At 34.4% G+C, this 12,812-nt stretch overlaps 1 protein-coding gene across 1 annotated transcript in view; it reads right to left on the reverse strand.

Moving 5' to 3' along the window:
* The window catches only part of LOC148947683 (uncharacterized), a 232,109-nt gene that overhangs the window by 110,830 nt on the left and 108,467 nt on the right, over positions 1 to 12,812 (reverse strand). Inside the window, exon 2 of the mRNA XM_089095360.1 lies at positions 7,117 to 7,364. Within this exon, the coding sequence (XP_088951486.1) occupies positions 7,117 to 7,355 (239 nt within the window). The 5' untranslated portion in view covers positions 7,356 to 7,364. The remainder of the gene's footprint in view (positions 1 to 7,116; positions 7,365 to 12,812) is intronic.

Here is a 12,812-nt window from a genome sequence, read left to right on the forward strand (position 1 = left end):
ACTGCACATGGACGTGCCTCATGGAAGACTTCTGTTGGTGAAATTATGGATGCCAGACAAGACGGAGCAGCGTGTACTTCCCGTCAAAAATAAAGCAAGCAAGCTGATTAAGACGATTCGAAAAAAATTTATTCATTTATTTGCTAATTGAATAGAACAGTGGATACAAATTATTGTGATTAAATGAAATTACATTGTACGTACATTGCATCAGACAGTAAAATTTTACTTCAGCCCGCTCCCAAACCCGGTACTACTTGATGCTAGTGATGAAATTTTACCATTCGCAACGGATGATTTAAACACTGTAATCAACTAAGGCCGTAATTATCCCAAGTACATGCTTCCTCCAATTTCATAAATTCCTTGTTTCTCCTGTCGTACAAATGTTCTTAAGATCTGACAGGCTCAAGTAGCTTCCAATATTTTACATCTTTTTTATTCCACTTTTCCGATAATTTTGTTTGTAGTTTTTTCTCTATTTGGGCAACGTTCGGGCATTAGCCAATGAGAAAACTCTATGAACAACTCTGATGAGTTTACTTAAATAAGCTCAAATCGACTGAACTTCAGTTTTGGCTCAATCTAGTCCTGAACGGTGGTAAATCTCTATAGTGAACGGGTTGGTTTAGATTTGTTCAAGAAAGTAGCGCTAGCTGAATCTCAATATTAGAAAAATCCCATTGTGTATGCAGGCCTCGTTTTTTGTTTCTACAACAACGCTTTCGTAGTATGGTAAATTTTTTTTTTTTTTATACCAACAAGACGTTCTGCTCATATCATTCTCTAGTACAGCGGTTGCCATCCTGTGGTCCATGGACCACTGGTGGTCCATGAATATGTTAAGGTGGTCCACGAAGAAAAGGGACCATCATTGAACAATGTCTATTTTTTGTATTTTATGAATATAAAAAAAGAAACTAAAATTAATGAAACTTATCATGGATTAAACATTTTAATTTTATGTTTATTATTATAAAGCTTTATTGCAACTGAAATAGGCTAAAAAAAACTATCATGGGGTTTTGTCGGCACATTAACGATTTCTTTTGCTGTACATTCTTGAATCAGCATACAGCTATGACTGGATGCATTTCCGTTTGCCTTTAGATTTCTGCTTAAAAATTTCTGCGTAAAAATTTCTGCGAAAAGGTTTAATTCTGTTTCAATTTTCAATCCAGTCTCCAGTACTAGTTTAGTTCCAATGAGACCTATACGTCACAGATTTTCTGCGGCCCGGTAAAAGCTCCATGAAAGTAAACTAATACTGACGTGATTAAGTGCTCTCAACGTTGAAAAATGTAAAGTGCACAGCAATCAATTTGAAAATTATTTAATCAATGGGCTTTCTTGAAACTATTGAGTGAGGCAAGATAACATTTTACATTTCATAGGCAGCGCAATCGCGCTGCCTAAGTAAAGAACGATGTTGGCACAACGTATTATTATTTTTTTTTGTTTCCATACCAGGGCACTTCGTATCGAAGGAGTTGTCGTAGAAACTTCGAAAAGGGCTCGTTCGATTGTAAATTGGAATGGCTAGTGCCCTTTTTAATATTCGAAAGTGATTGGAGGGCAACTATGCCCCCCCCACGCCCATCATTCCCCCAATCACATCCACTCAAAATTTTGAGATAGCCATCTTGTGCAGCGTAATTGATTTCCAAATAGAAAATACGATTTTGGGGAGGAAACTAGCCGACAACCCTAACGGCATGGGTTTTAAGTTATGCCCTGGGGGCATATAAGAACAATGTTGGCACAATGTATTATTTATTATGTTTTTCCTTTAGAGCAGGACACTTCGTATCGAAGAAGTTGTCGTAGTTCTCGCATAAAAAACAAAACAATCTAAATGGGTCATAAGTCTGAGAAAATTCGTTAAGAGCTGTAATTTTGGAAAAAAAAAATTATGTGAATGACATCATTCACACTTGTCTCTCAACCAAAATTTAATCATTGAGACTAGTCTGTAATTTTTTAGTGGTCATATACCTAGAAAGAATTGTTCTCTGACTTCAAATTGCCCAAATACTTTATCCCCTCCTTCCTTGTGTGCAAATATATAGCCCAAATTACGTATTTCCCATATATTCTGTCACTTGTCTTTGTCTTTTCTCGCGCTAAACTGAAAAAAACTAACGAAGAAACCGATTTGTTCTCGAGTTTTACACAGCGTAAACTTGAGTGAGTGGTGCATAATAGGCTACACAAGTACCAAAATTCCTTCCCCCCTATGGAATTAAAAAAAAAACTAAAATAAAATTCTCAAATTTGGAAAGCCTTATTTCCCACGGGGGGGGGGGGGGTATTTCCTGGGTGGTATTCTCCGGTGGTGGGGGGTATTTTACGCGGGGGTATTTTCCACGGGGGAGTAATTTCCGGGGGGGTATATTCCATGGGGGGGTATTTTCCGGGGGGGGGGGGTAAACACCGGCCACTATATACATATATATATATATATATATATATATATATATATATATATATATATATATATATATATATATATATATATATATATATATATATATATATATATAATTATTCATTTGGTTAGTTTACCATAGTTAATAGTATATAAATTATTATTTATATTGAAACTTTTTCTGATTATCATGCATGGATGTATTACAGCACCTTTCTTTTGCAAATCCATATAATTGGTATTGGTCCACCAAATAAAAAAATGATACATTTAGTCGTCCATGAATGTCTAAAGGTTGGCGACCGCTGCTCTAGTACTCTTTAGTTCATGCCATAAATATTTCAAAAGACTGCAAAATCTATTTAGTGACCCTTCAATAACGTAATTAAGAAGAGGTTTTACGGAGGTTTTCACTAAAATTATTAAATAAACAATCAATGTTTTAGTATCATATTACCGTTACCCCATTACATACAGAATGAGTCAAAGACTTCAAAAACCACACAAAGCTCACAAAACTTTTGTGTGTATAAGAGCAATTAAGAACTAGAGCAGATTGCAGATATTAATTGATGAGAGCGATAGTATACTGTCAGTTCGCCAAAGATAATGAACCTTCTGCAGTTGTGGAATGTCACATCGATCAAATCAAGAAATACCTACGGACAATTTATTAGTTTGCTTGCAAGTCTTGAATAAGTTTTAAATTTCCTCCGACCACTTGTATTTCTTTATCGCTACAGTTTAGTCAAAAAAAAAATTATTTGATTTTTTTACAAAAATGGTTTCTTACCCTACTTGTATTTTTTACAAGTTTTTATTTATACTTATTTTACACATTTATTTATTATTATATATTTATTATGTAATTATTTTTTAATGTAAGTTTTTATTTATTTTTAATGCAATTTTCTTTTTATTTTTACATAGTTATTTTTTTACATACTTTTATTTTTTACAAGTGTGCTTTCAAATATGGCCAAATTTCGGTGTTCTGCACTAAATAGAAGTATGCTAACAAAACGTTATTTCTATAGAGATTTTATTGCTATATTTAAAAATATAATTGGATGTTTTCTATTATCCATATTTTTCTAATAATTTTCAAAGTTTTTTAGTGCTATTTCCTGAGATTTATACAACTTACAGTTATGAAACAAAACTGTGTTGGATGGAATAAATTTAATCACATTTTTGGGTTTACCATAGGATTTGCATTATTATTCAAATTCAAATTAATTTATTTAGCATAAAAAAAATACAAACAAATTTACAGCGGCCATCTACAAAAACCCGAAGGTTTGTTTACGATGGCTGCAAATCCATTATTATAAAGCTCTACATCCACATAAAAACTATCTCTTTACGGGGAAAAATCAACACTTGAACTAAATCAACATAAAGAACATCTCCTACTCTAAAAGGATTACACTCTAGAAATCGCAAGTGAGAAATATCACATATCATCCTTAAAACATCCACTCACAAAAAAAAAAGAAAAAAAAAAAAAGAAAAAAAGGGATACATCTAACTCAATCAACTATGAAATAATTAATAAGCATCAGGTAGGCTATAGAGCCAACTCCGTGCGCTTTGGCGGGGTAATTTCACGAAAATGCGACCATTGTCTGTCCAAACAATTTTCATACCAAACATTATTCAAATTCAAATTTCTAATCCTTCAGAATATAACCCAACAGGTAACGCTTCAATCCACTCTTGAGCTGGCTTACATTATCAGCTTGTCTAATAGTATCCGAGAGGGTATTCCACACCACCGGTCCCGCAAAATGAGGCAGAAACGCAGCACGTTGAGTATTCCGGAGTTCCGATGCAAGGTCATTCGCATTTCTAGTCTCATAACAGTGATAAGATGAGTTAACTTTAAAAATTTCCCAAAATACCTCCGGTGAACACTTATTCAAACATTGATAAATAAAAATTGCTAACTGGTAATCCCGTAACTGATAAATATTTAAAATTTTCAAACTTGTAAAGTAATTCAACGTGCTATTTTCAAACTGAATATAATAATTACCTAAAATACGAACTATTTTATTCTGTAAAATTTGGACCCTTCTAAAACTTGAAATAAAACTACTAGTCCATAGCATGCAACCATACGATAAATAAGGGCTAACAACGGAATGATAAAGTAAAAGTAAAACATTTGACGGTAGTTGATTTTTCAGTCTTCTTATCACACCCAACCCTCTTGACATCTTAACTGCCACAAGATCACAATGTGATTTCCAACTTAAATTAAAATCAAGACTAAAGCCCAAATATTTAACACTATTTACATGCTTTAAAAATTCACCGTTAAAAACAATTTTATTATCTAAAACACATGAAACTCCATTTCTACAAAATGTCACGAAATTTATTTTTGAAATATTCACTACCAAATAACTAGAATTTGTAAAACTTATCAATTCAGCGAGGGCCTTATTTGTCTTCTCAATTAACTGGTTCAGACAAGTAGCTGAAATCTTAAACACCGTGTCATCAGCAAAAGACGTTATAAGTGCATCTGATATATAAAAACGCATGGTATCAACGTAAATTAGATAAAGAAGTGGGCCAAGCACTGAACCCTGAGGCACACCAGAATTAACGATAAAAGTTTTTGAAATATAATTTTTAATAGAGACTCGAATAATACACTGGTTAAGATAAGATTGAAACCATTTCAGAATAACCCCTTGGATCCCTAAACGGCTTAGCCTATTTAATAAAATTTTATGAACCACCGTGTCAAAAGCCTTTTTAAGGTGTATAAATACTGAAAGTACCAGTACACTTTTTTCGAGAGCACAATTGATGAAATCTATTAGGTGTTGGAATGCATTTATTGCACAGTGGTTTTTCGCTGAATCCAAACAGGGTATCACTAAGAAAAACGTAAGTAGTCAGATGGTTATAAAGTCGTCGATGCATCCCTTTTTCTTACAGCTTAGCAAATAGGGGCAATATTGAAATCGGCCTCCAATTAGACGGATCAGTTTTTGAACCCCCTTTCTGAAGCGGAATAACTTTAGCCTCTTTCAGACGAGTAGGAAATTCACCTTTCTTCAAAGAAAGGTTAATCAAATAAACAATACAAGGCAACAAATATACCATAACATGCTTGAACGCTTTCAGATTAATTCCATCATTCCCTGGAGATCTTGATTTTACCAATCCTATTATCTGTTTTAATTCTTCAACGTTCGCTTCATATGCAGACATTTCTAATCCAACTCCCCTTTCATCACTAAACGTCTTATTAATTTCATTATTTTCATCGTATGGATTTTCACTTATTGGTTCACCAATCTTAGAAAAATATTCACCAAACAAATTAGCCACCTCTTAGTTTCCATAAACAGATTTCCCATTAAAGATCAGACCAGCAGGAATATCGGTCTATTTCTTCTTATTTACGACTTTGTTTATAATATTCCAAGTCGTTTTCGTATTGCCTTTGTTTTCCTTAAAATTCTATCCAAAATATTAGCGGATGCATGACCTCCATAGCCGATTTAATTTATTACGGATTCGTTTAAACTTAGTTAGATCTTGACTATGGTTACTATTTAAGTAACTCAAATACAATGTGTTTCTCCTTATAATTAAGTCGAGTAGCTCCATAGTTACCCAAGGTTTCCGGGTTCCTTTTTCCTCACCCCGGAAAAATGGCATTAGAAGAACTATGCAAAAAACTAAATTTTAATCATTTTTGAGGCCAAAAACTCGAGTTCGTTAAAATCAAATTAAAAAGATGACTGCTCAAAATTCAGCAATTTTTCTATCGGAGTTGCTGCAAAAGAGGGGAAAATCTATGCTTTCCTCATGGTGCACCGCGCCATGCCACTTGAAATCTATTAGGCCCGTTCTTTTGCACTAAGACCTCTCATCTTTCTGCCCAGATTTGCGTTCTTTTGTTTATCTTTGTTCTAAGATCTTACAGCTCACTGATGTTAGCAAAAAATGCAAAGAATGCCATTTTTCTGTCACATAGAACAATGATGAGGGAACTTTGATGATATACTCATCAGTTTTTAGACCGCTGATAAAAGAAGAATGATGAAAGACGTTTGCAAAAGAACACCATAAGATGTAACATTTTAGTGCTAAGATTTCACTCTTAAGCATTATTTGTCAAAGGATGTAAGATGTTAGCACAAAGATGAGTAAAAGAACGGCCCTATTATGTGTGACTCTTACTAAGTAGATTCGGCATTCCTGGTATTATAAGCTTCCTGTGTACATGGAATGTCAAGTGCAGTCGAGTATTTAGAGACTGTTAAGCTTAGTTTAAACTCTTGAACAAATAAAAGGGGATCTAGGTGGCCTAGATGGCCAAGAGATTTCCAAGATCACAATCGACCTGCATAAACGCAGAATTCTTTTTTTTTAGCTGGAAAACTTCCAAGGGCTCTTAGTCAACTATTCTTTATATTCAAATATTACTAATTTTTGGATTAATTTTTTAGGAGGGGGAATGGCTTAGACCCATTCCTCCTACTCTCTTTTTAACATATAAACAAAGAAAAACAAACGAACAAAATGCAAATATACTAAGAGAAAGCTTATTTATTTTGTTGATATTTAAATGAATTTTCGAATTTATTGAATGTCTAAAGGGAAGATTGAGAAAAGTTTGAAAAACAAAATCAGAATCATAATATATTAATGAAGTATACCTTGGTTGGCTGCTTTTATGTAAATGTGCCCAAAATTCAGCATCTTGTCTGGCTACTTCTAGGATCACCATCCGTTCTTTTGGCAGAAGCCCTTCAAAGTTCAGTTCAGAGTGCAAACTTAAGTCACTAAAGTCTGCCTTTTCAGCGGTAAAAACAAAACCCCTCGGCCTTTTCCCTCCAATCTGAAACGACACTGTCTGTACATCTGTTTGATAGTCTGCCAAAGCTTTGTCAGGCATTTCCAAATCCTAAAAAAGTAGCATATTTATTAATCGAGATAAGGATCAGAGGCATAAGCACGGGAGGGCTCCCTAGGGGACTAAAGTGTCTCCACTCAGAACATTCGCAAGATTGTTCTACATGCAGGGGCGGCGCTGTGGATTTTGAGTAGGTGAAATATTCTATGTGTGCACTTTTCAGAAAGTCCAGGGAGTAGTCAATCCAGGCACAAACTTTCAACAATGATCACGCAGCCTATGGCAATCAATATAACTGATTACTAGTGCCCCGCAATGCTGATGAACTTGAAATTTGCAATTTCATTATTTTCATTCGTAAGAAAAATCACTCAAATATTCACGTATTTGACAAGTTACGGAAAGTTACACTATTACTACTTCTAATAGAAACTGCTAGCTATTTCGTGTAAAATACTTATAACAAACAAACTTTAAAAGATCCTAATTTAGCATGTCAAATTTTTCAACCTGAGTATAATTATAGATGGAAGAAACTTCGAAAATTACAAAACTAGAAAAATTAATTATAGAGCACAAAAGAAGCATCCAAACATTTCTCATCGCATTCCACAAAGTAAATTACACGGTCTACTTCCCGACATGGACATTTTTCTGTGAACCGCTTGCACGACCAGTACTCAGGGGCCACACTATCTGGGAATACCTTAAGGACAGAAACAACTGACCTAACCTCACCATCCTGGAAAGTCGAGTCAAACATCTATGGGATCTAAAAACTGTGACTTTGGTCGGTTCGTATATAAAAAAAATATCCAACTTTAGTTAAACACTCATAACATAACATTATAAGGTAACGACAGATGGCGGCAAATATTTGAGCTCCCGTTTTTGAGGGTATACATATATGTATTCAAAAGTCGCAAGGAGAGGTAAGGAGATGTGGATTTTTACTGCAGACTGCGACAATGATTTTCCTTCAAATAAAAGAAAGCTTTCTTGCACAGAAGGATCAAGCTTTGGCCTCTTTATCTCTTCCACAAGTAAAGCAGTCCGTTCCTGTAATCCAAGTTTCACGACAGTCTTAGCCACTACTCTTTTTACTTTAGGGAACATATAACCAACCGTATGAAAGCCCGAAAGTGTATGAAGAAGGAAGATGAAAAAAATTGATCGTTTGGTAAATTCCTGCAAAGTTGATGCACTGGCACTGAATATTCACGGAATAGGACAAAAACTTTGCGTTTTTCACAATTTGAGTGGTATTCAAGGAATAGCTTAGAACGATAAAGCAAAAGGACAAAAATGAATTTGTCATTCGCATTGACGTATACAATTTTGATACCCCTCTTCTGGAAATCCGTGTGCAACGCAATTATAATATCCGTCTCTATGGGTACAACTCAAACGCTGTCCAAAGCCTGTATCAATTCTGCTGATGCTTCCACTTCTGCTGAGCATCACTATTTTCATCCGGTCTTGAAAGCCTCCAGAGAGGCAAACACTGAAAGCTGCTTACAGCACATGGAGTCAGTTTTCAAGTTCGTCGAATGAAAGTTCAATCAGTTTTGCCTTTGCCTTTGAAAGAATCAAGTTCCAATAATCTAGCTTTGATTATCTACCTAGAGATGCTGCAAATTTGTATGGAGATCCTCGTGTTAGTGGCAACCCCCCCCCCCCAGTTGTTGAAGCATATCATATAGCCTTCTTTGTCACAATATCTAAATATTTCATCATATCTATCTGCAAGGACATGCAGTTCTTTAATGTTACCGTTAAAAGACAAAAGAGTAGAGATGTTCGTTTTGCGTAGCTATCAATGGCTTCCAATTCAGCTGGTGGGTGGCTTCTGAGGTACGGTATAAGTTTCTGAAAAAACTTATTTTTTTAAATTCGATTATTAGTAAAGGAGGCCCGAAACGGTCAATCGTTTTGATCAAAAGCTTCCATCAATCGATCGATTCAACCATGACTGGCAGTCTTTTAACCTTTTCGACGCTTGAGTCAAGCGTTGACGGTGATTGATAGAACGTTTGAATGACTCAAGCGGTTGACGAGGGTGATTGACCGTCTGGACTAGTTTTGGTCAAGTAATGCGTCAGTCAGGCGCCAACAACACAGCAGAAGTAAGCAAAAATGTGGAACGCGAGTTTATCTGTTTATTAACAGAATTATGCCCGGATCACCCTGAGTTATGGAAACTCAAAAGTAGAGACTATTATAACCGAAATAAGAAAACTGCAGCATTGGACAGGATATTGCGGGCGGTAAATGCATTGAAACCATATTGTACAGTTTCCGAGCTAAAAAAGAAAATTAATGTTTAAGAATAAGTTTTAACCGCGAGTACGAGACTTCCGAGCAGAAAAAGAAGTCTGGAGCGTCATCGGATGACATCCCACAACCTTTCCTGTGATGCTACAATGACCTTGCATTCATCAGGGATCAGATTGAAATTGCTTTTTATTAAAAGCTTCAAATTACTGGAATTGCAGTATTAGACTGTATTTCACAAACGGTAGACACTTCACTACCCGACTTTGAACTGAAACTATTTAAAATTAAACTTGAAATTAGCTTTGGTCAAGATTGAAGGGTTGATTGAAGGGTTGATTGAAGGTTGATTGAAGCAAACGTCAATCGATTGACGGAAGCTTTTGATCAAGATGATTGACCATCTCGGGCCTCCTTAAAGACGGTGGGACTGGTGAAGATGTTAAAAGTAGTATAGCCAAGGCTCAGAGTGTTTTTTCGCAATTAAAAAACAAAGTTTGGAAGAAAAGGAAAATAAGTCTGCAAACCAAGACTAGAATATTGGTAGCTACAGTGATACCAGTGGTAAAATTTGGTTCTGAAGCATGGGCGCTCCGAAAAGCGGATTAAGGTTTGCTAGATGTTTTTAAGAGAAATTGCCCACAGATTGTTCTGGGTACCCGGCTGACTGACCGTATTTCAAACAGCAGACTGTACAAAAAAATGTCGTCCCATACCGCTTTCTAGGGCTATAATGAGAGAAAGGTTGAGATGGCTAGGACACGTTCTGCAGACGAAGAATAACAGATTGCCAAAGATTGTTCTTTTCGGCCAGCCGTATAGGGCTAATCGGAAAGGAGGTCGTCCGCGGTTGGGGATAATTTCTATATCACTCATTTTGTATGACAATAAATTTCCTACCTAGTCAATTAATAAAAAATATACCTTATGCAGGCAAATTTTCAAGATGGATCAAAAATTTTCCCAAAATGCTATAAATTAGGGTATCTTTTTTGTCAATTTTTAAAGATTACAGTTGAACAGCAAGAGATAAAGACATTTTGGAAAAAGAATATTGAATTTTATTAATTTCCTTTAATTGTCCAGTAATTGATCAATTTGGAGCAGTTCGGAATTTGTTATGGATTTGAGGGAAATTTTTGTAAGCTGAGATCGATTTTTAGGAAATATGATGAAATTATATATATAAATGATGTTATATATATATATATTACATATATATACATATATATATATATATATATATATATATATATATATATATATATATATATATATATATATATATATATATATATATATATATATATATATATATATATATATATATATATATATATATATATATATATATATATATATATATATATATATATATATATATATATATATATATATATATATATATATATATATATATATATATATATATATATATATATATATATATGATAAAGATAAATTATATTATATAATATAGCACCCATTTGTCGACTAAATAAACGCTGATTTTTCCTATTCAGCATGATTGATTACATCAGATTGCATTCTCAAACCTTTAGCTACTTACTGATCACCCAAACCCTTAAATATCAACATTTCTCTCGTATATAACCTGACTATGATGTTTTTAAGAGGGTAAAATTTAAAGCCTTATTTAAACAGTCTGAATTCAATAACGAAAATTTGAAAAAAACAAGTAGATATTCCACAGTGAATTCCAGGCTTAACCTAGAAAAATGTCATCACCTTTGTCCCTAACAAGTAATTTATTGAAATGCAATTGTCAAGATTAAAAAAAGGTGAGGAATTTTAATAGTAAACGAATCCAACAAAAAAGACATGCCTTTTTTTATTGAAGCTGTGGTACTTATCTGTTATAGCGACCCCACACAAGAAGTGAAGTCAGGTTAATCCTAATGAAATATACCAAAACATGATAAAAATATAATTCTTTAGAAATAAATTTGGGCTATATTTTTGCACATTAGGGGGGGGAATAAAGTGTAGCGGGTCTGTATGCAAAATATGTTAGCTGCGATTATTCTGCATATTATGAAGCAAGAATTGTTTTCTAACCTCACGCTGTCCAAATACTTTACCACACCCCACCCCTAATGTGCAAATATATATCCAAAATTGTATAAGCCTAATGTATTCTGTCATCCGCAACTTGTTTTTGATTGAGCGTAAATTGTCTCTTAATGATGAAACCGGTTTGTTCTCGAGTTTTACACAGCGTAATTCTTGAGTGGGGTCGATATAACAGATAAGTACCGAAGCTGCAACACATCCTTAAATGATTTTTCAACATGAAAGAAAGACAGCCAAAAACGAGCACAATATCCGTAGATTAACCTAGGGTAGGCCAGATCCTGATTCAAAAGTATCAATACAGGACAAATGATATAACGGCTGGTGAAAAAGAACCCTCCATGCAATGTACATATATAAAATAAAGTTTGCTATAAGAAGAAGACCAAAGAGACAAGCAATTTAATGACAATGTTAAAGATATACAATCAGCCCCTATGCTGTGATTTGCATCAATTTAACGAATTTTGCTTCAATTTTTCAGACAAAAATACTCACTACCTGTTTTTTAATTATCCTTGCATTTAAGCCCTAAAGGATTCACTGTAGAGGGTTGAGGAAATAAATTGGTGGCTTTCAGGGATGGAATTCAAAACCAAACATCCTTCTGGAATTGTAGCAGGTTAAAATCTGTTTGCTGGAAGTGACTAAAAATGTTAGGTTAATGTTTCACATTGAAATTAGAATATCATTGAAATTAAAAGTACATCAATTTTTTCTGCATTCTGACAAACTTTTTAAATTTATGAAATTTAGGGGCCTGAAATTCTGAAATTCAGCAAATACAAGAATTTCCTGCGTAATACTCACCTAGCACTGCCCATGTCTACAAATATTTGCAAAACATGAGCTTTCTAGTTTTAAAGATCAAGGTAAGATAAATAAAGATCAATGAAATTGCATAATTGCTATTGAAAACTGGACATCCCCCCACCTCATGAATAGAGCCTTATGCTATATATATATTCTAGCTGAAAGTTTCAGCTAATTTAAAAAAGTAAATACAAGTAGATCCCGGTATCAAGGGCCCGTGAAGCGTTGCAGCAACTGTGACCCATGTGTCCGAATTCATGAGGAATACAAGCAGAGGTGGTTTTAGGAGAGGGAAAGAAGGAGAACTTGCCCCGGGCG

Source organism: Artemia sp. Qi Xiang Cuo, chromosome 10 (assembly GCF_049724085.1).
Source record: "Artemia sp. Qi Xiang Cuo chromosome 10, ASM4972408v1, whole genome shotgun sequence".
NCBI lineage: Eukaryota > Metazoa > Arthropoda > Branchiopoda > Anostraca > Artemiidae > Artemia > Artemia sp. Qi Xiang Cuo.